We start from the raw sequence: 27,971 nt of genomic DNA on the forward strand, positions 1-27,971 counted from the left end.
AATTGACTGACGACTGGTTGTGTCAGCCGGCATAGGCTCCAGAGGTTTTTAAAAAAAAATGGATGGAAATTTAGTAGGAATCAATGTAATGAAGAATAGAGTTACTCTTTTAACATCAGTTGAGTCAACTGTGCAACTATATAAATGAACAAATGTTGAAATTATTATTCCATAACTAAAGAATATGGTGAGTGACTTAATACAAAGATTCTCAACGACTGTTCTATGGGAAATTATCCAATTTCCCATAAAGTCTAAAAGTTATTGACTGTCGGCTGTACAAGTTATTTTATATCGATCAATGCTGGTGATATAAAAATGACAGGCAGCGCAATTAAATCATCTTCCACTAGATGGCAGAAGGTACAATTAACCATTTCAGTCACTTGTTTCCATTCATACAACGGCAACAGTCACATTTATTTCTAAAGCCCTTAATCACAAAAGGCTCCACCGACCTACAATTGGCACATCCCCTAATCTAAACGCGTCTAGCAAGCAAGAGTAATTCCGTTCAAGTAACAATGGAACATTACATTGTCAAAAAAATGCGAAACATTTTTTTTTTAAATGATTGGATCTATTAAGACCCTGCAGAGGAGTCAAATGTTAGCAATTTGTATACACATTTTTTGCAAGATGCAAGAAGATCGCTTTGCACATGGAGCCAAAGTCCATACCAGTAGATGGCGGAAATGCACAACACTCAGTTACAAGCACTGGACTTTACTAGAGTAGTCCGACATGCCGTAAACAGCAGCTACTAGATATAACTAGGGTAACGCCCGCATTCATGCACTGTGATAGTAATTTTGTGAGTAAACGTGAAAAATGTGTTTGGTGATTTAGACCGAGACTTTTCAAATGTAAAATAAATGCTTCGCGAGTACCCACACCGGGTCGCAGACCTCTTCAAAATGGCCGAGTTTAGAGTACATTTGTCCGGCGGAAAGGCGTGCTTTACGCCGGTAGCGGAAATTGCGTCAGGGCGATGAACCATTATAATGTCGCTGTGGCGCGCGGGAGCGGTGCAAACCTGTTTATTGCGTGGTGACTGAGCGTCATTCGACTTAACTACGAAAACAGGCTTTTAGCTAAGGCTTCGCGGCTTCGGTCATAACTCCAACTTGTAGCCTCCAACTTCGAGGAAGTAACCACGACTGCTCCATTTTCGCCCAGTCCTCCCCTTCAACAAACACCCAACAGCTAGCATGTTTGAGGCTCGCCTAGTCCAGGGATCCATCCTGAAGAAGGTGCTCGAGGCCCTGAAGGATCTGATCACGGAGGCATGCTGGGACGTCAGCTCGTCCGGCATCTCGCTGCAGAGCATGGACTCCTCTCACGTTTCCCTGGTGCAACTGACCCTCCGCAGCGACGGCTTCGACTCGTACCGCTGCGACAGAAACCTCGCCATGGGAGTCAACCTGGGCAGGTCAGCTAAATAACACCGATTTGACCTCATTTACAACGAGCGTTAGTCGCTAATAATGCATTTTAGTGGTAGCTAAGTGCTAAATCATCTTTTTATATTCATGGCGACGCCACCTTTAATCGCAATATGACTTTTTTTTGTGGCGCTCTGAACGAAAGCTCGAATGGGGGGGCATAATGGCTAGAGTTGCCCGGGCATGTTCCTCCAAATGGAGCATCCTTCAAAAGCCTCTTGTTTTGTTAATGTTAAACAATTAAGCATGCCTTCAGAATGCTGACACGCTGCAAATCCTCTCAAGAGTTTGAAATCTTTGACGGTGAGCAAAATTTGTTCGCAAGAGTCGTTATTGCGTGTTGACGTCACTTAAGCGCCAATTTGGATTCTTGGCGGGAATACATGTTGAACCCGGGAATTTGCACTTCCGGTAGCGAGTCACTCTGACGTCTGCCTTCATTTGCATATGGGTCAGATAGCGTCATGGTGGAAAAGACTAATAACGAATAACCTCGATTAATTATTTTGTTTCTTTATATGACTTTTTTAAATACGAAACGACGCTTTAATTCAATACCTTAATCAAATTTCCCCCTGAAATTGCTCATTTCTGTGTATTTTGTCAGTAATACAAAAATATCAATAAAATAAACTATTTAATATACACATTTTACCATTTATTGTTGCTAGCCTTATAGCAATATTTTCAGTCATTTTTTTTTACTTTTTGGAAAGCATTATAAAGAGGAAAACTCAAGTTACAATTTAATTGATGTGTGAGTAAATTGAGAGAAATTCAAGAATTTATGTTCTTGCCTGTGGTCATATTCTATTTTATAACTGAAAATATTGAACAAGATTGAATTTTCTTCAAATGACCTCTCCCATCTGTCTCGTTAAAACAAACAATAGATTAATTAATACGTAGAATCATAATTGCATTGCCTAGCACAAAGTGTTCCCTCCCCCCTTGTTTAGAACCATAATTGCCATAAAAAGATGCAATTTAGTTAACATACCCCCATTAATTTTATTTATTTTGATACTCCTAGTATGTCCAAAATCCTAAAGTGCGCCGGAAACGAAGACATCATCACTCTACGAGCCGACGACAATGCAGACACACTCGCACTCGTCTTCGAGACCATCAGTAAGTTGAAGGACCATCCGGCCTGATCGCTGCGCTTATTGTTAGACATTTTCTTCAATGTTGGCTTTATTTTTCAGACCAGGAAAAGGTGTCAGATTATGAGATGAAGTTGATGGACCTTGACGTGGAGCAGCTGGGAATTCCAGTAAGTTCCCGCTGACGTTTTTTTGTTTTGGCACGACGCGATGCGACTGTTTCCGATCTTCTCTCGTCCGTGTTCACAGGAGCAGGAGTACAGTTGCGTGGTCAAGATGCCATCAGGGGAGTTTGCCCGCATCTGCCGCGACCTCTCACAGATCGGAGATGCCGTCATGATCTCCTGCGCCAAGGACGGTGTGAAATTCTCCGCCAACGGAGAGCTGGGCACGGGAAACGTCAAGCTGTCCCAGACAAGCAATGTGGACAAGGAGGAGGAGGCGGTGAGTTTGGCTGAGTTTGTAAATTGCAACCAAATGACCTACTCTATTTAAGTTCTAATACAAATGTAACACTTATAAAAAAAGTTGAATTGTGTGAAGGGACTTTAAATGATAAACTTGCTTCATAAAAAAAAATCAAAGCAAATCCAACAAAATTTGAAGTTTGAATTAAATGCGTTAATGTACGTATTCTGATGAAAGGGCACTTCACTTGTCAGTTACTGTGATGAAAATAAGGGGACTTTAATAAGTAATAAAATTTCAAATCAAAGCAAATCAATAACCCAAGAAAATAACAAATGAATGTGTTGCTCTGCTCATGGGTTAAAAAATAATTTATCTAAATATGTTGAATGTGTTTCTAGGTGACTGTTGAGATGAACGAGCCAGTTCAGCTCATCTTTGCCCTCAACTACTTGAACTTCTTCACCAAAGCCACTCCTCTGTCCAAGACGGTCACCCTCAGCATGTCGGCAGACATTCCTCTCGGTGAGCGACGCACAAGGCCATCTTGACTTTCAAGTTCTTCTTTTGACTCTTGTGTTGTTACTCCCATCTGAAGTTTACTCTAACATTTGATTTAAAATTTTTGTGTTTGACCAATCCACATAACTTTGTTTCTGAAGTCAAGGCACCACTGTACAGTATCACTGCACCCTTTCCTAACATGCTTTTTCAATCTCTGCAGTGGTGGAATACAAGATTGCCGACATGGGCCACGTTAAATACTACCTGGCACCCAAAATCGACGAGGAGGCTTCTTAAGTCGTCAAAATGTCATCAAAAGGGGGATAAAAGAGAATCTTCGGTGTCAAGTGGCTTCTTGTGTCATGCAACGAGCGCTTCAGTGTCAAATTTGAAAACGCATCGGTGCATTCCCGTTGTGTGGCAATGTCAGCACTTTAGAGCCTCGCTGTCTGTTTGAACCAGTTTTTGCATCCACACTTGCAGTTTGTTCTTGTAGATACGCATTTGTAAATACTTTGTGGTTTCATGCCGTCAATTTTTTTTTTTTTTTGTATCCCATGACTCGGTCCCAAATAAAAACGATCACGTTTTTGCGGCTTTGTTCTTTTTGTCTTTTAAACTCCTAACTAGCTTTGATTATGCAGTGGCATCACTGCGTTTGATCATAACATTTCATAGTGTTTAATCTAAAAATAGTGGATTTGTTGGTTCAGTATATTTTGATCCATTCATAATTCTGATTGCCTTTTTTTCTAGTTTGAAACCGGGTTACATATTTGTTTTATAACTGGTTCCCCCTATTTCCAAACAAGAAGTCAGGTATAGTAATAATAAACAATACGATGTGTCTCAAGACTTTTTGGTTTTGTACCTGATCCCTCTGGTTTTGACGTCACGTCCAGCTTGATTTTGCATCAATCACTACGACGAATTTATCTTCATACACTATTTTGGTTGACTTTACCTTATGACTTTGTATTTAGTTGATCCAGTGCCTAAATTAACTAACTGTTTTGTTCAACTTAACTCATTCACGACCAGACCAGTAAAAAAAAAAAAGGATTTTCACGTATTTATCTGTCAATGGTATTGAATGAGTTAAGTTATATTTTATTTGCCAAACCGTTTTTTTAATATGAAATGAATTGTCATTTCCCACAGTAGTCAGAAGTTGTTTCAGATTTTCTGTTGTTGAGTCATTGGAAAATAAGACACTTTAGTGGTTTGGAGACACAGTAGATATCATTTTTAAGCTTTGAACAGTTTGGGGTCTGCATACTTGGATCGTACGTGTGTGTATGATGTATATTGCAACAGTAATAACTGATTTCGAGAGAACGTGCTCATTAAGCATGACAGTCGCTTTTTAATAGTTGCTAAAAGTTTCCAATCAAATCAAGGAGAGCAGTAAAATGGGTTGCTGGTGTTTATTTTGGGAGGGAAGGGTAAAGGCAGCCAACATTGTACTTCGTTGGAGAAGAGATGTCAGTGAGCGCTTTCGGCCACTGGATGTCGCTGTTTTCTTTTTGCTATCAGGCAACACCTCCCATCTGTCTTTCTTTGAAAAGCGTGTTCCGTTTCACAGAACACTTGACTAATTGGTTTGGAATTCCGTTTCTGAGAGATTACATCACAAAATTATAGAAGGCAAACAACCAGAGTTACGCGACCGGCCAGCAGGGCAACCAACAACCATCATACCGAGTAAATCTGCTAGTTTGTCTGCTATTTTTCTTTCCGGGGGTGAGATTTTTAGCTGCTTTGGCGTTCTCATTGCGTTTTTGCTGTGAAGTTGTCAACTCTTCGAGTTCATTGAACACATACTAGTCTGCAGTTCTCGCGCAGACTTTAATCCTTAAAAATGTGAGAACTTGATGAACACCCAAAGTTGCAGGCCAGGCTAGTGATAGAAATGAGCTTAGTGCTAACAATATTTTAATTTTCATTTACATATTAAATATCGAAATGAATTGCTAATTGGAATTATAATGGCTCATCTGTTGGTCCAAACGTATAATTAACAAGCTAATTTGTTTAATAAATTAAACGAGGGTAGAGAACAAATATTGTCACCAGGCTGCCGGCTACCCGTGGCAACATATGTTAATGTGCTAACAACATACTATATTATTTTAATTTTTTTAAATGAATTAATTTAACTCGAATATCCTCTGGAGTTCTGGCAACGACATTGACTGCAATTTAAATTGTAACACACACAGCTGGAGGGAAGCGATAACAACTAGCTCAGCATGCTAACAACATATTAATTTACATTTTCTTTTTAATCTCTTGAAGGATGTGTGCTGACATGACTCCAACCAAGTTTGCAGATGACACAGCTGCGGTGAGTCCTCCAATAAAAAGAGAACCTACCACCCTGAGATAATCAATCTTGTTAATTGGTGCAAGGGGAATTGCCACCTTGAGTTGAACCTCAACAAAGCAGAAGCTCACATTGGATTTCTCCTGGAAGCAGCAGAGGAGCGAGTGCTCATCCAGACATAAATGGTGGAGAGCTCAACACCTCCAACACCTTTTTCCTGCTGCCACTAGGGAAAGGATACAGGCTTCATTCATTACACGTTTCAAAATGTTCATATTATTTTAAAAAAGGGCTCCACCCCACTGTAGTAGCTTTGATATAAATAATTTAGCCACTTTTGTCATTTGGTTGTGGCTCAAATAATGGATGGATGGAAAAAACATGCCACAATGGTGTTATTAACTCGAATGTAAAGAATTAATCATGATGCTTTCATTCTGTCCCCTTTAGCTGGTCTACACTGGACTTGGCCACTGAGTGGCAGTATTATACCTTCATGCAGACAAATGAGTTTTCCTCAACTACTGTAAGTGATCTCTGTAATCTCCTGTAATTTTTGTCATTTTTTTGCAGAGGATAAATAATATATGCTTGTGAGTATTGTTATATCTGGTTACATGTGTTGCACAGTTTGTGTTGAAATATCTCTCCCATGAAGCAGTTTAACACTGCAACGTAGATGCTTTTTGTTAGATGCTTTATGACGTTTTCCGTTACTTGTTAGTCTTAAGTTAGCAAACTTAAAAGCTTTTGGCAAGCCAGTTTTATTTATGTGGCACATTTCATACACAAGGCAACTCAATGTGCTTCACACAAATACACAGCAGATAACATTCAGAAGCAAAGCAGAGAAAACAAAAGTAGCTTACAAAATTTACCAGAACTTACATTGACGCCATTAACAGAAAATTTTAGAAACATTTGAAAGTAAAGTAAGAAAGTTCAAATAGGTTTCTAAAATGAAAACGATTTAATGTTTAGAGGACCATAATCAAAGGTAGGGAGGAAAGCAAAGTTTTAAACCAGGATTTAAAAGCATTTACATTAACGAGCATTTTCAAGGCAAAGTTACACGGTTGCTTTAAATACAACGTGCAACGTGCAATTGTCTTTATTTTATGTTTGGTTTTATAGTAAACCAACTGAGAGTGTGATTAAACAGCTTGAAGCGTTGTTTAGGAAGATTTAGTCACAAAACTAAACTGCTGCTTGTTGTGACGTGAGCTCACTGAGTTCTCTTCCACTTCTGTGTACAGAAAGCACTCTTGTCCTTTGCTTTTGCTCTGAGTTTGGCCGTTTGATGTTTGAATCTCAGCTCAAGCCAAGTTTGGACACGATGTTCTCCCCGTTCTTGCATTGTTTAAAACTAAGTGGCCGGCGAGCAGTTCACGACGCACTCCCGAAATTGAATGTTAAATTTAAGGATAAATGTATCTTTTTCTAGTATAGCAGCGGGGTTAAAAATAAAATAAAGTACAGAATAAAACAATAGTGCTGGAGAGAGAGCAGAGCAGATTAAAAGTGTCTGCCAGCGTAATCCTCACTCTGCAATATGAAAATTCATCTGATGAAATGGCTCAACTGTAATGAGGAAGAAGAGTGGGGAGGGGGCTTTATTTTTGGTGAGTGGATTTATTTATACCAAATACGCCTGATGTACGCTTCTCTATCGTAATTCCTAATACCTGAATTTTTAAATCCCTTCTAGTTATCAGAAGTGTCCTGAAATGTTCCCTTTTCTTATGTATGTTTCCACAACAGGACATCCCGAGTGAGGGAAAGGCAAGCGTATCCTCTGAAGCAAAGTACTGTAAGTACTCCACTGATAATACTGATAAAAATGCTGCAGTCATTTTAGGATGTTTAATTAACCACTGACATCCAGGTTCACTTTAATTACTTCTTGAAAGCAAAATGAAAAAGGCACAGTCATAATTGAGTTTTGCTCTGTAAAAGCAGATATGCCTCATCCCAACATTACGAACTTAATGTACATATTAAGCCTGTAGTTTGGCCGCTCTCTGAACCCGGCTGGTCAAGGCAGGTGCTCTCTCCCCACTGGTTTTGTTCTCTCTTGGGCTGTGTCCGAATGTCCAACCTTATCCCCTCACCGCTTATTCACTATATAAAGTAGTCCCACACTTGATGGTAACCTCTATCGCTTGCTTCATTCTGTTTAGCAATTCGGACAACTAGCAAACTATTTACTCCTCGCCGTTTATCACGTGACCACCGAACCTGTCATGACGTACCGGCGCATTAAGACCTCTGACTACTTATCGTGAATACAAAAAATATTTCCTTTGTTATGCATATTTTCAAATAAATTATTTTAAGTCATCTCTCGTTGGTTGCTTGCACCGTCACTCGTTTTGCAATGCATTGTTGTCTATACTTACCCGTTGAGTGACCATCAATGCTTTTCTAAGTGCATTGTGGGTCATTTTTTGTACGCTAAATTATTTTTCTCTGGACATTCGAACCCCACTTCAAAATAGCATGACCCCAATATTCGGACGCTGCCTATAGCAGTGATTCTCAAGGTGTGGTACAGACTCCACCTGTGTAACGCTGACGCCCTCTAGTGCTACACAAAAGATGACTCCCTAAGTAGAGTTCAGTTGTATTTAACTTTGAAGTCTAATACATTTGAATGTAACGTATTCAGAACGGTTTGTTTTTAAACATGCATTAAGTTCTTTTTATAATATGCAATACATTGTTAATTAAATCATCATAATTTTTTTTTCTTTCAATATTTGCTGTGTTAATGAGTAAACTGAATGTTACGGTGGCTTCCAATAATATACGTTTTAGTCTAATTTTTTATGGGTCTTATATGCTCCTGTGTTAGTTTTTTTTGTTGGTACTTGGCATAAACATTTGGGGAACTATAGCAACAATGTTATTTAAAAATGATTAAATATTGAAGTGTTTCTCTATTTTAGTTTAATTTATTTCTATTAGATTTTTTATTTCTACTCTTTTAAAAGTGTTAACTTTTATTTCTTTATTTCGATTATTTTTATTTTAAGTGGTAATTATTATAATTGTTTTAATTTTTCAATATATTTGTGCTAATTTATTGTTTTAATGGTCCTTTTTAGAATCTCTTGTGTATATATTGTAATTTATTTTTGATTGTATTTGATTAATTTGAGGTACTATTTTTTTTAAATCAGTAATCAAATAATTTTGAAAAAAATAATGTCATGTTTATTGGACTTTTCCACTTTATTTTCCTTAATATAACTTTTTCCAAATATTTTCCTTATCAATATTAATGGAACAATGCATTAGTATGACATCGTGTTCTGTTATATTTGACTCATTATAGCTCTTCGCCAATTGGTTGGGGGGACTTATGTGCTTCTGCTACTTCATAATAAGGAATGCGGCATCCAGTTTGAACTCAGGTTACCAAATGTGCTTGAATCCCTGATGAAAAGGTTAAGACTGATCTCTTCACAAACCCCACAAGGGTAATTGCTCTTATAATTAATTTGCACGTGCAAGTTGTTTCTTTAATGAAGTGGGTATTAACTGCGTTAAGGGCTCTTAAATAAATAACAGTTTTGTGAACATAATGCCAAACAGAATTTAATTTCCCTTATGTGGAACTCTCAGCTGACCTGTTCTATTCCTATCGCCTGATCTCCAGCCTGTTATCTTGCCCTTGTGCTCCTTCATCTCTTCTCCTCTGTCTGGCCTGCCTTTAAATTGCTTTACAGTTGGCAGGGGATTTTAGCCTGGGAGATAAGAAGGATGCACAGTACCTCACTCGGTGTGTCTAGGAAGTGAACACGCGCTTGTTTAAATAGAGGCTTTTCCATATAAAAAAAAACTGTATCAATAAAAAAAAAATGAAATATTTTGCAAAAAAAAAATATTTTGCAAAAAACAAACATTTTTACGACTTGTGCAATTCATTTTAAAAATAAGCAAATGTCATGGAGAAAAATAAACCGTAAATGACTTTAGAGCAGTACCGCCATAATAGCACAGCAGTGGCAGCAACTTATTAGATTCTCAGATGAAAATTTGAAGATGAAGAATAATATTAATGCCCTCCTCCTCCTCCTCCTCATCATCATCATGACATCCAAATCCTCAAATAATTTCTACACCAGGGGGAAAAAGTTTTGGAATGGCGGGTTCATTACCTGCTAAGCCATTTCCTAATAGAAGCTGTCCTCGTAATTGTCTCTCCAAAAGCCAGTGAAAAGGGCTCACAATCACGTTGATGATGTCCCAAAAGGGTGATTGACTTACAGAGTGGCGCTCTGGTCATTATGTTTCGCCTTTTCTTGTTTCAGAGCAGTTTATTAGCTTTTGCAGCCAAATACGATGGAATAGTGAACAGCACTCCAAAAAGTGAAGGCTGTAAATGGTCCGTATGTGTTTGTGAATGGTCGTTTTTTTTTCACAAAATCAACAAGTGCCGTTTCGACAAAAATAGGATACTGCCAATCATGGCATCATTCAATGTTGTGTTGCCTAACACTGCTGATCCAAACAACTATGACGCAAAATTGGTTCCAAATAAACGTTTTGTTGTAAAAACAAAGTCGTGCCACTCTGCCGCTACGATCATTTCTACTGAAACCGTAAGAACAAAAAAATGAGTTTCAGCATGAGCACGTTGAGATCAAGGCACACAATGCTGTGATATACATGAGACATCATGAAAAAAAAACTCGCTTAATAGAAAAAAATGAAGGGTAAAGTCATAGTTGTACACATTTTTTCAAGACGTTCAGTCCAGAGCTAAATAACATGAGCAACCTAAAAGCGAGTTGTCATTAAGTAAGTAAATTGCACTCGGGCTAAATGGAAACCTAAAGCCTTTTTTGTCCTCCTCCTCGGAACCCTAAACCAACCGCCGGAGGTCAAAAGCTCCAACTCATTCACTCAATCCCAAACCAATACGCATTTCCACTACAGTATGTCATCACAAACTCATAACTTGTGCCCTACATCCTGAAACAGCCATCATTTCTCATGACCTCACTGCTGTTATCGCTTCCATCATGCTTGAAAGTGTGACGTCAGCGGTGAAAGTGGTGCGGGAATTTTTGAGGTTGCCTTTTTTTTTTTGCTCTCTGATAAATTACTCATTGAGCGTGAGCTCATTTCAAGACTCATCAGTAGCATGATGAGAAGAACGAGCCTCTTTTATAACGGCATCAGCGGGTTAGGGTGGGTCCATCCCCGCTCTCCAGACCTGTGACACTCTCTTACATAAGCCCGTAGAGCTCTGCTGTCTCCACGCGAGCAGGGAAGCTGCATGGATTATTGATGCTCAAAGGCACATGGCAGCGACACACACATCCTGCACATATATACACACGCGCTGCTAAAATATTCCAGGTGTCAGGATATAAAAGGGATTCCCTTCCCTTCATCACCACCTCACCCCCGACAGCCCTCCTTTGATTTTCCTACGCAAGCCTCACAGCAGGCTCGCGTGTATTTGTGACCGTGCTCCTCACGTCAAAGTCATCCCCGCTTGCATTAGCATAATAATGGCATGTCCTCTTTGTCCCCTGTTTTCTTTCATGGTTGTTGCACACAGAAAAAGGGGAGCAGTCAGAGGAAGGGGAGGCCATGTGGGGGAGCATCATCTAAAACCTCATTTGATTTGTACATTAAGGACAATTTTTTTTTCTGTTTCCTTAATGGCTCATTGTCATTGCTAAGCGAGTGATGCCGAAAATAGTCACACAAGCATCACGTGCTCATTTTAGGCATGTGATTGTTAGCGCCTTTATTTTAGCAACCAGCCCACATAATGTATTTTGATAACATTTTTAAGGGCTGTCAAAGCAAAAAACATTAACTTTAGATATGAATTAAAACTATTTAAACCATTTTTTTAACTCAATTTTATTTACTTCCAGTGTCGTCCCGCAACCTCTTCTGACGTATGCAGCCATTCTCAGTCGCTGGTGCGAAGATGGACAAACGTGGATGATAGGTACTTTTACTTTCTGTTTGACTTTCTACTTGCTTGGAGCATGTTGGACAAAAGCTGAATTAAAATGTACGTCTTTGACGTGTCAAGTCCGAGCAAAACTCTCTGCTCAAGTTACCCTACCTCCATGGGACCTCGCAAATCAACGCTGCTGCAGAATAGTGCTCGTGAGCACAACGAAACCTGTGTAGTGATAATGGGTCAATTACATATCTAATAAATGAAAGGCAGCTTGAGTTTACTGCCTGCAATAAACTGAAATACCTATATAGGCCCATGCTTTTTGATTTGAAAAGGTTGTTCGGATGAAAAAAAAACTCGGTCATTAATTAGAAGGATTTGGAGAGTGTTAAGGTCTTTTTTTAGGCTTAGGGTAACTGATTCAAACACACTGTATTTTGTGCGTGCGTGTGTGCTCGCGAAACGAGCCTGTTTCGGGAGTGAAATACCGGAGGTTTGGCGTTCCCCTGGAATCTGGAGGAAAAGAACAAAGAAAAGAAGAGGAAGGCACTTATCTCTGTCAAACACAAAACAATGCCCTCCCAAAGTCACGAATAACATCTGGGGGACGAATTAGGTTGAATTTTTTTACTCAAGAAATTTGGAAACGGGTGACGCTAACCTAGCAGCCCCACCTTCAATTATATCTATACTGTATTACTTTGTGTGCAATAACCAATTGGAATCAATTATTCAATTAATATTTAATAATTAATTAATTAAAGAAAAGAACACTTTTTTTACCCCCGCAAAAATGCAAAGAGACTAAGAATATTATTACTGCACCTTACTGAGCCAGTTATGAAACTCTTCTTCATGCGTGTGTCTGTCTGGATTGCACTGCCCCCAGGTGGCCAAGGCAAACACACCAGGAGGAGCAGCGAAATTATAAAGGCCAAAAAAGTGGCAAAATTGGTTTCATCCTTTACATTATACATATTTTATTTCATTACAGTGTGTTTTCGAAAAGGAAATATTGAATTGTGTCATTTTTATCTTCTCGTAAACCACGTTACAATAATGTCACTGAACAAATTAGTCGTACCTCAAAGCACCACTGCATGATCTAATTATCTCTGATTAAACTTGAAATTGCATTGTATTGTAAGTATTGGCGCTGGTCCAATCTGCACAGGTGTACCTAATATTGTGACCACCGAGTGTAATTGTCCCTCTGTGTCCGGGGGATGCCACAGTTTGCTCCTTAGCAACTGTTTCCACGGCTACAAAGTTGGTCCCTGCCTCACCCACCAAACCTGCCTCTAGAATAAGCCACCGGCGCCCCCTCGTTTGTGTGCCTGATGCCTTCTGCTCTCGGGTAATGTCGTATATTCAAGTCGAATGATTTTAGAAGGTGATCAATATGACATCACTGTGTCATCTCAGTGTGTGCAAGCCAGTCATTCCTTATACTTTTATCTCGCATTGATTCACCGTTCAATGAATCATTGCCGTTTATGGGAAGCGACTCCAGCCCCATAAACATGGAATAGATACAGTAAAGCACGCATGGGTACATCGAGACATGCGATGCAAGCCTCGGGGCGACACAAAGATCTATTTATATCTCTCCTAAAAATAGACAATCTTCTCCATAGAAACATGAAATCCATCTCGGGGTGAATTATTCTCAAGATGCTGCCGCTATGTACGTGTGCGCACAAACATGTGTTATTTTACATGCACCTCATATGCGTGTTTGGCTAATTCTCCCTGAGGTGCGAGTGAATGAGCATTATTGCAGCTGTGAACCGCTTTATTGGGGAATCTCCACCCTGGCGCTCAGCAGGAAGCAGGCAGGAGATGGCCGTGCTTTCATCATCACTACACGCACACACGCACACACACGCACTTAGATTTAACAAGCTTCAAGCCGAGTGTGTTTGTTTGTTTATTTACAGAAGGGAAAAAGAAGAATTGTTTGGCTACCTGCCATAAAGGGCGGTGTTGTTTTAACGGGGGGGGTTCCTCTCTTGCAAGGGTCACCAACCGTTTTGATAGTGAGAGCACCTTCTTGGCTAATGATTACTGCGAAGGGCTACCAGTTTGATGCATAGAAATATGAAGTGTGCTCAAATGACATTGTAGGGCTGGGCGATATGACCTCAAAGCAATATAAAAAATGCCATGTGCAAAGGAGCGAGTCGCCTGTAAACAAAATGCTAAATAAAATGAAAAAAATGTCACTGAAATGCCAATGCCAAATAAACAAGTGTGCATCTTCAGGAAAATGCCGTCTCGAGTACTCTGGTGCGCGGTCGCCACTTGTCGTCTATGTACTGCACATTCAGGCTCAAACAGGGATCCATGTTGCGACTCGACCACAAGTCGGATGTGGATGCACAATGCTTGACATGTCTTACCTCCCGTCCCGATGTTGTCTATATTGGGAAGTACGGTTTGCGACAAATATTTTCGTACCTCTTGTCGGCTACTTTAAATCCCTTGCGCTCCACTGTAGCTAGCAGAGCTCTATCTTTAGCTATGTGCTAGGCTATCGCGTCCACCTCTTAGACGTTCTCTCGGATGGTGTCGCCTCTGTGATGGGCTGTTGTCACTTGTCCAACCTTGCTTCTCACTTTGAACTTTTAGCGCAAGCTCCAAGTCAACAGCATGGTTGTGGAGTGGGTGGTGAAAAAAAAGGTTGGACGTGCTGTTTTGGGTGCTTACGACGGACTTTGTAGTTTGTGTTCTTTTGCTCAAACATCATCTGTCGAATCTCTTTCCGGCACAAGCGCAACAGGAACAACTTCAACTCACGTTACTTTGTCTTCAGCCGTGTCAGCCGCTTCTGGATTTGAATTGCCAGCGACGACCGCGTCGTCTGTTTTCTTTCTTATTCAGCTGGTTGGAGTCACGTGACTACACGCGCTCAAGGCGTCTTAAAGGGGCATGAACATAGCTGCAGACAGAAAAGACTTTTGTTTTTTTTTTAAACACGGAATTTACCGACAAACGATGTCGGTCATTGTAATAAATTTCGGTAACGGTAAATTTTCGCCCAGACATTGTATTGTATGATTTAATAATTCATGTTACGTGAAGGTGCTGATCATTTTAATGAATTTTCACAACGATTAGGAAATAAATAAATATCACTATCCATCTTTTTTTCTGTAATTCTCTCACAATGTCCCATCGAGGGCCCATCTGCTCCATAAGCTGGTGTTGTATGCCATCTTCGCAAAGGATAGACATAAGAATATGATATTATCACGCTATCGTGAATATTGAGTGTTGTTATCATGTCTGCCAATATGTGTTGCTGCACCATTTGTGTTCAATATATTGCTTAAAGCTTGAGTATGTTCAATCGACATGGATGTTTTTAATTATGCATAATATTCTATTTGTTTTGTTTAGTTTGTCAGTCAAATGGGATTGGCTTTAAACAGCTTGAAGCCCAATTATTATTATCTGCCAAACTGCTGCTTGTCGTCAATTGAGTTGAGTTGAGTTCATTCTTAACGACGTTCGTATTTCAAATTTCTGTCTGCAGGTTAAAGCAAAAATTGGTCTGAATGATGGCTTGTATCTAAAAAAAATCCTCTAGAAAAGTTTATCTCAAGGCAAAACTTTTGGAAACGCCTCTCAGCATGATGAAGTGCTTTCCTACATTACTGCAGACTATTTATCACCAGAAAAAATATTTTTAACTTGATACATTAAAAACTGAGCATTTTAATCTCCAGGCAGAAAATTTGATACAGCTTCAGTATTCAATTCATGTACTTGATGGATTGTCTCGTGGGTGTATAACCTCATGTCCTCCTCCATCGCTTAAATGTGTTTGCATAGGGTGAATGACATTTTTTTTAGTTTGTGGGTGTGTATGAGTGTGTGTGTGTGTGTGTGTGTTTCCTTTTGGGAAGAGGAGCGTGCATGTTTCAGACAAAGTCACTGAGGCAAAGATAAAGCGGGAGCCCACAGAGACAAAGATGGAGATAAGACACACAAGGATGAGCATGTTGACAAGGCAAAAAGACAGAAAATGAGAAATTTTGCAAAAGATCTCTCCAGAGATGGCCACTTTACCCTCTTTTCTCAGTCCGTCGTCCATCCCCTGTCCGTGACCTAGGCACACCTTCTGTCATCATATTTTCATTATTTCATTCATAAACGAATCGTCCTGCGTCCCCGTCTATCATGCATCCTTGTAAAATGCTTCATGTCTTGCATTTCACCAGTACAACAACTATACAGATTTTTTTCTGCTATCACAGCGTAAACTTAACATATGATTAAGCAGCACAAATTATATATTCAGGAAAACCTGATTAATTTTTGTATTTGAGCTTGCTCTGAAATGTTGCTGTTCATTTTTCTACAAAAATAGCATCAGTTAAACTTTTGGTACGCGCAAGCTCCCCTGGGAAATTCATCAGGAGCTTTTGCGGCTTATGGGACGCCGTTTTATTTTGACAGATGGTATTTCCTCATTGATCCTGCGGGCTATTTACATACCTCGGCTGTTCATTATTCAATCAATGGAAAGTGTGAGCACACTTGACCCGGCTTGATTACTACTTTACATCTCAGCCAAGGTCATCTAACTGGATCCAGTTCCTCATTGAGTGGAAAATAAAATCTCCAGCAGAGCTTTAATTGCATTTCTGTACCGCTCGCTCTCATGGCAATCACATATTGTAATCTAATGCAATACACATGCACATATATTCATGCGCACACATGCTAAGGGTCTCCCTCTCTTTGACAGGCTGAAATTGGCTGAAGTGATCACAGAGGAGAGAACAGCTGAAGAACGTAAGGTGCTGCCTTCAAGCGCTTCTGCACAGTCTACTTTTGAAACACTTCCCAACACCCGCTTTCATCTCGTTGAACGCAAATTGGGACATTGAATGCATCATCATATTCATCACGGGTCTTTGAAGTACGCCTGATGAAAATGAACTGCATTTTTAAAGAAGTTTGTTGTTCTCCTCAGTTGCACATTATTGCACCATACAGTAGCAGCATCATGTATATTTTTCAAACCCATAATTGTGGGTATATATAGAGAGGCCAAAATATTAGGTACACTTGTGAGTGGTAGAAAGCAGAGCAAATGTTGGCAAATATTTTTTTTTTTTTTGGGTGAGTTCAGCATGTATCCCGCCTACTGTCCAAAAACGGCTGGGATTGGCTCCAGCATGCCCGCGACTCTTGTGAGGAGAAGCTGCTAGTATAATGACTTGAGGGATGGTGTGCAACAACAATTTTTTAAGGTTACGGGGCTGAATCAACTTGTGTTGTTCATATTTCCACTCAGTTTTTCCTCATATTACATTAATTATTAAAAAAAATATGAAAACATATTCAAGAATAATCGAAAATACACAAGCAAAAATGTAGAATTCAACTCAAATATGAGGGACAAAATTCCTGCCGTTCTTGGCTATAAAACTGAAACATTGAAAATTTAAAGTACAAACTCTACTTCAGCTATTTCAAGTTTGAAATGAAAATGACTTCTAAATTTGACACACCACAGAGAAGAACGTTATTTATACCTGCCAAATTTAAGTGATGATGACCAAGTATATAAAATGAAGCTGCAAAATCATAAAAAATAAAACCTCCGCTCTCCTACACTGTGGGAGCTGAATGTGCTAAAACTACACCGCGCTTACTTGTCAACTGTCAATCCAAACCTCTGCTACAACCTCCCCCCAAAATTGCTGCTGCTTTTTCTCCAATCTTTAAGTCTACACATAAGTACAAAGTTGAGGCACTCATGCCTGACCAGGATGGCGGCACCGCTTTTGCCACTGAATTCACCCAACGGGTGTTTAAATATCATAAAGTGTTGTTTTATTGTTATCCACACACCGGAACACGTCGACATAAATACACATTCTTTCCACACTATATTTCCTTCAATGTGTCCGATGCAATCTGGGGATGTGTAGCGGTGCGAAACCTCTCCAGGTGACGATATTGAGCTTTGCACATTGCAACCGCAGCCTGCCTGTTGACTCCACATTTTCGCGTCATTCGGCACCCACTGATGAAAATCCACACATGCCTCCCTCCCTCCCTCCCTCTCCTCCTCTCTCTCTCTTTGTGTGTGTGTGTGTGTGTGTGTGCATACTGTGTTGCATTCCTTCGCATCCACTCCGCTGGCGTGTCAGTCGGAGGTTGAGGTGCGCGCAGAGAGGACACGCGAGCAGGAGCACCACAGACGAGCAACATGCAGGCAAGATGACTTTGAACATCTTTAATGTAGAGAAATCAGAAGTACAGCTTTATTTTCTTGCCGGCGTCAAGTCAAAAAAATGTTTTTACTCAAGGTGCTTGTTGCTGGCACGGTTTTACTTTGTTGTTTGAAAGTGTTCATTTTGAGCGTTCTTAAGCTGTTGAGGACTTGTGAGGTGAAGTTATGTAATTGCACGGCTGGCGATGAATTGCTGCGCTTCGTAGCGCTGTTGCCGTTGCTGCACTCAGAGCCCGCAGACGCTTTTCCAGCAAGTGTCACTTGGCATCTTCCTCGCCTGCTTCACACTCCTCCTCCTCTTTATTCTTCACTTTCCTCTCTCCCCGTTGGGTTTGACTTAAAAATCTATAAACAGGAAATTGTGTCGTCCTGATTGAGAGTAGTGTGTAGCATAAATCAGCGGCCGTTAGACAGTAAAGTGAAAGCCCCCCAAAGTGACTTTCAACACTTTTGCAAGGGGAATTGCTCATTAAAGCTGCAGGGAACGAAGCGTCTGTGCTCCGGGGCATCAAACAGTGACCGCCACTGATAAGACATAAATTACATTTCCAGTCTCGTCTGAGGTCAAACGTTTAATGCACGCCTGATGTCGGCAATGCTCAGTTGTGGGAATAAGAGTGGGATGATGAGGAGGCGCTTTTCCAGTAATTGATGATCATCAAGTGGAGATGGTTGCAATGTCTCGCACACTTTCTTCAGATGCCTGGTCGTCAGACTGCAGACCATTTTAGTTCTTATCAGTTAATGCATCTCCGTGAATTAAACTGATTGCCGATTCCCCTGTACAACAACACCAGTTGTTCCGTTTAAAGGGGGCGTCTGGTAAAAAAAAAAAAAAGAAACAGTTTTTAATTGATTGTATTCAAATAGTCACGACCTACCAAGTAAAACTTTTAGTAACTTCTAATTTCTACATATACTTCTTTGAGTGAGCCGTTCAGAAATGTGATGACCTTTGACATCACAATCGCGTATGCTTAAATTAACTTGTGGTGGCTTCACACACGCGCCATTCATTTGCAGTCTGGACGCACAGCAGAAACGACGCAGAATCTACAGAAGTCTCCAGAGTCACACCTTTTATTGCTCGTGACATTAACAAAAAGTTATTTGCTAACACCAAATAGCCGCTCACTTCATCGCACGTCCATTCTGGTAAGGAAAGCCATACTCTGCATTTGCTGAATTTGAAAAAAAACAAAAAACACGTGATTTGAACCAGTGTGAGATAGTGGTTGTACAACCAAGGATTTTATTGCAATCGACGCTAATGTGTCATCAATTCATTGATATTTTTTCTCCATAACCTTTTTACACTATGAACCAGTTTAACAAAAAGACATTTTGACGGAACGGCATAACAAATCCGTGCAAATAATAAAGAAAGTGTTACCTCCAATGCTGATCCACAACGAGCAGATTTTTTTGTACTCTAGGTCTCGCTTTATCATTTGCCAACCTGCAAAATGTTGGATGTCAAAATGTCCATAACACTTAATAAGCAATTAGTCGCCTTCGAGCTCTCAATGTCGATGATGAGTCAGAAAGTTTCTTTTCAACGCATAAGACCCTATTTCGGTGACCTGCGCAAATCTGGAGTGAATCTGCACAGAAGTGGGTTAGACGGGTTATTGGTAATTTCACAGACGAGTATGAGTCAGTTTCCTTCGGGTACTCCGGTTTCCTCCCACATTCCAAAAACATGCATGGCAGGTTCATTGGACACTCTAAAATTTCCCCTAGGTATGAGTGTGGGAGTGGATGGTCGTCTGTGTGCCCTGCGATTGGCTGGCAACCAGTTGAGGGTGTCCCCCGCCTACTGCCCGAAGACATCTAGAATATGCTCCAGCACCCCCGCGACTCTCATGTGGAGAAGCGGTTCGGATAGATGGATGGATGGAGTATGAGCTGGTGTATTTAAAAAAAAAAAGACAAGATTGTGCCATTGTGGGCGTGAACACCTGTTCTTGGGTAGTGTGACATCGTAAGCGATTACACTCACCTCGTGTGAGTGTGTGTGTATATATATATATATATATATTGATTTTGATTTCTATAAGGATTCGGGGGAGTTTGATTCCATTTCGTGTCATATTTATGAATGAAATACACCACACACATTTGTCTGCCTGCACCTCTATCAAATTCACCAAAAACCTGTTAGAGCAGCTGCGCCACTATTTAGACGTGGTCTGAGCAGGTGTAACTTGAGACTGACTTACTGCCACCAGACTGTCAGTTATTGCTATTTTTATTTATTTTTTTAAATAATTTTGCTTTTTGTGTGGTTTGTATTTTGATTTAACTCGTATCTAAAAGCACATCTGAGTTCCGAGCATCCACTTTAATTTTTGGCTTTTAGACTCTCTCAAACTTGTAGACATTAATTTGGTCGCAATTGATTATAATGATCAGTTTTGATTGACATTTCCAGAAAGGTATTCATTTAACAATATGTTTATTATTGTGGCTGTAGTTTACTGTGGCATCAAAGCATTGTCATCAAATGTGCTTTGATTTCATAAGCCCTCAAAGAGCCCAACCCAAGCCGAGCATGAGTTCATCCTCTTACTGCAGCTTTTTGCTGTGCGTGTGTGCACACGCTTGCATGGATGTGCGCGTGTGAGCTTGATAAAAGTCCATTCGCTGAGCCAAAGAGGCAGATTGTTGCCCCAAAATAATTAAAATAAGCCAGCAGTCTGCCGTGTTGCCAAATGTTTAAAATGAAAGCTAGGAAGGCACAAGTTACTGACAATAACAGTTGTTTTTATGTCTTTCGGTGACAGTGCCCACAAAGTGCAGTATCAATAGCAATTATTTTTCTCGGCACAGAAGCACTTGGAGAATTTCTGGCTTTTGTGTTGTTTTAAGATACAAGCAGAAAGAAATTTGAGTTTTTTTTAAACAAAAATATAAGATGTAGTATTACAAATAATAACTAAAAATAAATAACAGCACGGCGCGTGAAAGTTCAAAAGTCGTGGGTGCCAGTTAGGGCTTCCTGCGAATTTGCATATTCTCACCGTGCCTGTGTGAGTTTTCTCCATGTACTCCGGTTTCTTCCACATTCCACAAACATGCATGGTAGATCATTTGAAAACTGTTTGTCTATTTGTGCCCTGCAATTGGCCGGCAACCAGTTCAGGGTGGACCCCTGTCCGTCTCTTGCCCAAAGTCAGCTGGAATCGGCTCCAGCACACCTTTAACTCTAGTAAGGATATGCAGAACAGAAACTGGATTAATGGACGGGGGTTATTGAAATGATGTCATGGCATTGCCTGAACATCAAAACACTTACTCTTCCTCCAATAAGATTGATCTGATGTCACTCTCTCTTGGAAGGGTATTTGCTTCTTTTAACTGTGCAGTCATTCGTAAATTAGTCTATATCAGACTAATTAACACCTGCCTCAATTAGAAAAAAAATCCCATCAGGAAAACAGGTACTAAGCATACTTAGCTGCATTCAGAGATGCGATTGTCAGTACACAGACATTTAAAAAAAAATGGATTTCAAAATATATACTCTCCCGACTAAAGCAGGCAAACAGTCTTGCACTTTCTTCCTTCCTGCAACTACTTCACACACTATTAAAGGTGATAATATGGGAAAATGATTCGGTGTCAATGAGAAGATGTCAAATAAATTAGGTCTTTCTAATGCACGGCAGACCGTTCGACACGACTAACAGTAGTCCAGTTAGTAAGGTGCACACATAATTATTTTTTATTTTTTTTTAAATGTGACATCAACAAGTGTGTGTTGACTGCTCTTTTAGAGGGTTGAACTTGATCGTGATAGCTGGAACAGCACACTGCAACAGTGATGTGTGGTGAGACTCTGACATTCGCGACAGAGTCACAAATTTACGAGTCAGTAGCATATTCGCCATTAAATTAGCCACCTGACATTAAAAAGTTGCTTTGAAAAGAACGGGTTATTTTCTGACCTGGTGTTTCAGCATATCTTTATGCAGCGGGGTTCGTCTTCTATTAACTCATTCACTGCCAGCCTTTTTCTAAGCAGAATTCACCATGTGGCATATGTTCTTTTTTCATTCACTTTTTAAGAAATCCAATACAAGCAATTTAATCAAAAGTCCGTGCTCACGATTTGAGAGCTTAGGAGAATTTAAGAGATGATCCAAAGCGAATGAAAGTTGACCAGGTTTCTAAGCAACACAATGTGTGTGAAACACACGCGATCAAATACAAAAAGTGTGCAACTCACAGCCCATTATTAGTACTGTTTAGTTTGTGACCGGCGCGTCAACTGCAAGCCCTATCAGCATGTGGAAATGCTTCTCACAGGTGGTGCTGAGTGTATATGGGCCAAAACCAGATTTCTGTTGTAGTACCAAGGATAACCTGTAAGAGGCAACATGGTGCCACAGGACATCAAGTCTGTCGAAAAACACAAAAAAATAAGCTAACCGTTAACTTATATACTTGGTCATTGCGGTGGCAAACTGTTCTCCTCGTCATCTGTAATGAAGCAGTCACGACAAGGAAATGAGAAATCAAACTTTACTGAACTGAAGAAGCGCGTAAATGTGTGTGAATGACACTGCTCTGTTAACAAAAAACAGCTGTGACAAAAAGTCACCACAGCAAAAATGACACATACAATCAGAAGGTACAAAAACAGGGTAGCTTTATATAAAAAGCACATTTTTGGCCCAAGACAACTCAATGTGAAGCAAAAAAAAAAATAACACCAAAAAGCATTTACAAGCATAATGCAGAGAAAACGAAAGTAGCTTACAAAAATTGCTGAAAGAAAATACATTGACATCGTTTCAACACATTTACTGAAAGATTTAAGAATATTTTAACGTGGAGAAATTAAAGGAGGTTTAAAGGTGGAAAACCACTGCGTAATTCTGTCGTACAAACAAAATCTGGTATACAAATGCTCAGCATAACAAGTTGCTCTTCTATTTGTGCCCAGCTGTTGACAACACATTTAAGGATTTACAATCGTCAATATTGAAAAGCAGTGGTGGGCCGTCAGGGCCTTCAAGGTCTTCTCTGCTGGCCTAACATAATCACGAAATAATGATCATCAATTCACATTGATGTCATATTCTATCCAAGTGTTGTATTTTTAGGTGAGAGTTTTTATCCAATTAGAATTCAGATAGCTCGTGTTGCCAGGCAGATTTCATAATACCCGTAGCATGCACTATTTGTCCGAGACCTTCAGATACAAACGTGCGTGTGTCTGTGTCTCAAGGGGGCTTTTACAGTTGGTAGACATTTGGGATGGCCAATTAGATCACAAATTGGTTACAGCTGAAAGTGATGAACACGTTTTGTGATTGGATACTCACTCGTGAGGGGGCAGCGCTATGCAGAATAACCATGTCGCTGGCGACCGTTCGTAAAAAAAAAATGTAAAATCTATTCTTGCTTTTTTAAACCACAATGGCCCAAGGAGGGAAACTTGTGGATTTCAATGCAGATACACTTGTGAGGCCATTTTCGAGATGGACCTTTCAAGAGAAGCTAGGTCATCCAACACTCAATCAGTACTGTGTAAGTGTCTTTCTATGTATTATTTCTCCAGCTGTAGTGTCATAAATGATGAGGGGGATTTATTCAAGTCTGAAGTGTGAAATGCACGGCCCGGCACTGTTGAAAAGGTTTAACATTCACAATTGCTGGACGCGACTCTTTACTGAGCAGATCTATGAGGGAAAATCACTCAACGCAACACACACCACAAAATTATCACTCAGGTTAATCATATTGGGACACTCAACAATTAGTCATTTGAAGTAAACTTTGATGAGGGGAAAAAAAAGATCAACTGGGGCTTGATGATTAGTATGTGTTTAACCCGCTTTATGCATTTTATTAAGTGCTTTAAGACTTGTTTGTGGGTTGCACTTTATTTTTAAGGGAGTGAAGTCTACAGCAGAGCATTACACTAATTTTGAGCAGTCACACACAATTCTGTGGGCCAGTATTGATGCAACACGCTCACACACACACACGCACGCACACACCCCTACTCACCTCACCGAACCCTTTTACAACAAATTTGAAAGAATCCACCGTTTTGCGTACACTGTGTCCTCACTTCACAAACACAGGGCGTCACATTGCACCTCAACCAGTGTCTGACGGAGCCACCTGTTCAAAAGGTGGCGTGATTCGTAAGGTTAGACTCATTGAATTTTTTAACAGGCCGTAACCATACCCTGGCTCGGCCATCAAACGCCTCTGTCACAAGTTCACCACCATCCACCAGCTATTTTTTAAAAAGCAAGTTCAGTTGTCTTGAGTGGTTTGTCATATACTGCATATCAGCTGTGCATTTCTCACGTAGTCCTCCGTGAAGTCCTACTTAGTCCAACTTGAATAAATACCCCTGACAATACCATCATTTATGACACCACGGTTGGAGAAAATCTACCGACACACTTACGCACAACTCAGTATTGGACCACCTCGGCTCACGCGAGAGCTTCTCTTCAAAGGTCCGTCTAGAAAATGGCCTCGCAAGGATAACTGCAATTAAATTTACACTTTTCACTCTGTCAACCATCCTAGGTTAAAAAAGCAAGAAAATAGTTTCGATTTTCAAATGGGCACCGGGTAAGAATGTCTGGCCTGGCCCTACCCTGTCACAAGTGATTATCGAATCACAGGACACGTTCGCACCTTCAACGTGAAGCCTGCGAGAAGACTCACTGTAACAAACTCGTAATCTGATTGGCTATCGCAACTGTCTATTAATTCTGAGAGCCCATTGGCACACACAGCACAGAAGCCCGCAGGGAAGAATCTGAAGTCTCGGAGGAATAGAACGTGTTGCTGGAATTTTGAAATCTCCCTGGCAACAGAAGCTAGCTGAATTCTGATTGGATATAAACTCTCACCTAGAAATACCATAAATATGATCAGGATTTCTTCAGTAGAGAGGTTCTTGACTGCCACCACCGCAGTACATACGAAAACAAATTAAGCTCAAACAGCACTGAGCGAACTTATCGAGCCTCAAGTCAAGCAAGGGCAGCTGTAAAACTATCAATCTCTAATCAATTAATGCGCTGACGGTCTTACACGTCACGGTTATGAGTGTTTGATGCGGTCCAAACAAGACAAGTGACAAACCTTGATGACATGATGCGATGTGCATGCTCTTTCTGGACTGAGGAGGAGCGGATAATTGAAATATGGCTCCTCGGTGGCCTGAGGGCCCCACCTCGTGAGGATTAATTCTTCCTCCACATGAGGACTCACACGTCAATGTAGTATCCTTTCACACACACACACACACACACGCACACCCCCACACACGCACGCAGACACACAGCCTGTGTTCCATATGGACGCAGCCTTCCTCCTCCCTCTGCATTCGCACTGACAGCCACACTGACTGAGAGAGCAAGCTGTCCGCACACAAATAGTATCAGCTCTCCAACTTCAACATGCGCTACCAGTTTGCTCCCTTTTATGCAGCAGCAATACATTCACCTATTACATAGAAGCCATTACATCGGGTTGCACTTGAACAATCCAATTAAATCCAATACAAGAGCTGCTTTAAAAGACTCTGTCCGTGTGCTGGTCTGCATTCCAGCAAACTATGACGTAATAGAATAACGTAATGTTAAAATAAAATTCATATTAAATAATAAAAAACAAAAGTCATACCGAATTTAGTATTTCAAAAGGCTATTGTGCATGATGTCAACATCTTAAAAATATTGTTGAAGAGAGATTTGTCTTTGGCTTCCAAAAGCATTCTAAAGCCATTTTAAATGTGAGAGCTACTTCTTGGGTGTTGATTAACGCTACCAGTTTGATGCATACTTCTGAAAACAACAGTTATTAAGAACACTGATTTCTCACAATTAGCCATGATTTAACAATGTAGTAAACGTATGAATATAAATCTGAAAAACTTGAATTGCATTATTTTGTGTTTACAAACATTAATTTCCAACGTTCCTCAGAAATCACACTGGTGAGCTATTTTCCGGACACACACAATCACACGAGTTTTCAGAATATAACTTAGCTCAGCTCACTAGAGTTCTGTTCAGTGAGCAACGACTTTTTCTTTGGCTTTTTTTTGCATCACTAACAACGTTCCTGAACTTGACTATTAACAAATTACACTTGGCGACTCACACCACACACCTGTTTGTCCTTCATGCATTTGCTGAATTCCTGCAAATGAAAAAAAACAAAACAGCGACCCCCTTCGGCCACTTACGAGAAGTTGCAGAACTCCATGTTTTTGTGACTCTAGTTTTGTCATACGTATTCTAAAAGGTGGTCTGCTTCCATGAATAACATCACAAAGCGTTAGGTTACTGCAAATGCAGCCATTTATATTACTATATACACTGTACGCCATCACCAGCTGGCGAGATTTCTTAAGGTTGTTGTTGTGCTGCTCACTAATTTATGCAGCATCATTTTCACTTGTCCAGTTTCTCTATAATGAGCATCAAGCATCTGTTATACTATAATTTATTTATCAAAAGGGCTTTTATTCTGCTAGATACTCACAAAACCGTGAATGGTGATCATCTGAAATGAGACTGAATCTATTCAACCTCACGGTTCATTATCAGAAGATTGAACAATATAAAATGTTTTTGGTATTTAAAAAAAGTGAAGGAACGCATTTGTATCAAAATCGTCAAGCCTAACTAAAGCAGTTTGTTGTTTACACCGAGCGTTAGCTTAGCGTAAAGAGTTGTGACTTTGCAGTTCTCATCTTATTTTCGCACTCTTGGATGCACATTTGTAGTTGCCTTTTCACTGCTTTTCATGGCGTTACAGTTGGTGTGACGGCAGCAGACGGGTGAGTCAGTCTTGTGTAAATTGTCTGATTGGAAGACGAGATGCCAAAAACACATGATTAGCGATTCATCACTTCAAAGCGTTTAACGTCAATGAGAAGTAGTGAAGTCAACTAATCGAGTCAACCGCTATTATATATTTAGAGTCCAACCTCCAAAGTAGGACTGAACGATTTATCATTTTAAACCCAAAATCGCGATCGAAGGCAACGTGATTTTGAGATGGTCAAAGCTGCGTTTTTTGTGGCTCATGTGCCCCCACGCTCACGAAGCAGGTCACACTAACGAGCGCAGCACTGATTTAAAAAAAAAAAAAAAAAAAAGCATCTTGCTCACCTCCATAGTCCCGGAGGTAATTTATTTCGCCGCTGCTTGAATGCTAGGCGCCAAGCTATCTTGCGGCGCAGCAATACAGACTTTATTTGTACTATATGCAAGTCCGTACATCCTAGCAGCAACAAGCTGTGTGATGTGGACCATTTCCTTCGCGGTGACAAATAAACTACTCCACTAACAAGTAGCGTTTTAACCGAGGAGGCGAACGAGGAGGCGCTAAACGTGCTAATTGCTAACGTGAAATACAGAGTCAGAAAAGACCCAAAATAAGTGCTTCGATGTACATTTGACAGAAGTTTCACTATATATATATATATATATATATTTATATATATATATAGCAATTTAGCAAATGAACATTACCCATCAGCATGTGTGACTTCGCGTGAGATTTCAGCAAATCACATGAGACTTTAGTTCACCCTCAACCCATCCATCCATCCATCCATCTTCTGTACCGCTTCTCCTCACTAGGGTCGCGGGGAGTGCTGGAGCCTATCCCAGCTATCTTCGGGCAGTAGGCGGGGGACACCCTGAACTGGTTGCCAGCCAATTGCAGGGCACACAGAGACGAACAACTATCCGCGCTCACACTCATACCTAGGGGCAATTTAGAGTGTCCAATCGGCCTACAATGCATGTTTTTGGAATGTGGGAGGAAACCGGAGTACCCGGAGGAAACCCACGTAAGCACGGGGAGAACATGCAAACTCCACACAGGATGGCCGGAGCCGGGATCGAACCCACGCCCGATGCTGTCTCTCAGTGTGAGGCCATCGTGCTAACCAGTCGGCCACCGTGCCGCTCACCCTCAACCCATGTATTAAAATTTT

General features: G+C 40.4%; 2 protein-coding genes across 2 annotated transcripts in view; both read left to right on the forward strand.

Moving 5' to 3' along the window:
* Window positions 1–945: 945 nt before the first annotated feature.
* pcna (proliferating cell nuclear antigen) lies at window positions 946–4,054 on the forward strand. Its single transcript, XM_088294520.1, has 6 exons — window positions 946–1,432; window positions 2,479–2,576; window positions 2,654–2,721; window positions 2,801–2,995; window positions 3,361–3,484; window positions 3,684–4,054. Exons 1-6 carry the CDS (start codon window positions 1,212–1,214, stop codon window positions 3,758–3,760), a joined length of 783 nt encoding a protein of 260 aa, XP_088150646.1. The 5' UTR covers window positions 946–1,211; the 3' UTR covers window positions 3,761–4,054.
* Window positions 4,055–5,761: 1,707 nt separating this feature from the next.
* Window positions 5,762–27,971, forward strand: part of LOC148344191 (calsenilin-like) — a 47,611-nt gene continuing 25,401 nt past the window's right edge. Inside the window, exons 1-6 of the mRNA XM_088294530.1 lie at window positions 5,762–5,810; window positions 6,240–6,315; window positions 7,551–7,599; window positions 11,690–11,766; window positions 16,481–16,527; window positions 17,895–17,959. Of these exons, the coding sequence (XP_088150656.1) occupies window positions 17,954–17,959 (6 nt within the window). The 5' untranslated portion in view covers window positions 5,762–5,810; window positions 6,240–6,315; window positions 7,551–7,599; ... (1 more) ...; window positions 16,481–16,527; window positions 17,895–17,953. The remainder of the gene's footprint in view (window positions 5,811–6,239; window positions 6,316–7,550; window positions 7,600–11,689; window positions 11,767–16,480; window positions 16,528–17,894; window positions 17,960–27,971) is intronic.

This window comes from Idiotropiscis lumnitzeri, chromosome 1 (genome assembly GCF_059441095.1).
Source record: "Idiotropiscis lumnitzeri isolate Australia: NSW breed Sydney's pygmy pipehorse chromosome 1, RoL_Ilum_1.0, whole genome shotgun sequence".
NCBI classification, from domain to species: Eukaryota; Metazoa; Chordata; class Actinopteri; order Syngnathiformes; family Syngnathidae; genus Idiotropiscis; species Idiotropiscis lumnitzeri.

Coding starts and splice junctions, on each gene's coding strand:
- pcna (XM_088294520.1), top strand. CDS start 1,212: ATGTTTGAGGCTCGCCTAGTCCAGGGATCCATCCTGAAGAAGGTGCTC. Junction 1,433..2,478: donor ATGGGAGTCAACCTGGGCAG/GTCAGCTAAATA, acceptor TGATACTCCTAG/TATGTCCAAAATCCTAAAGT. Junction 2,577..2,653: donor ACTCGTCTTCGAGACCATCA/GTAAGTTGAAGG, acceptor TTTATTTTTCAG/ACCAGGAAAAGGTGTCAGAT.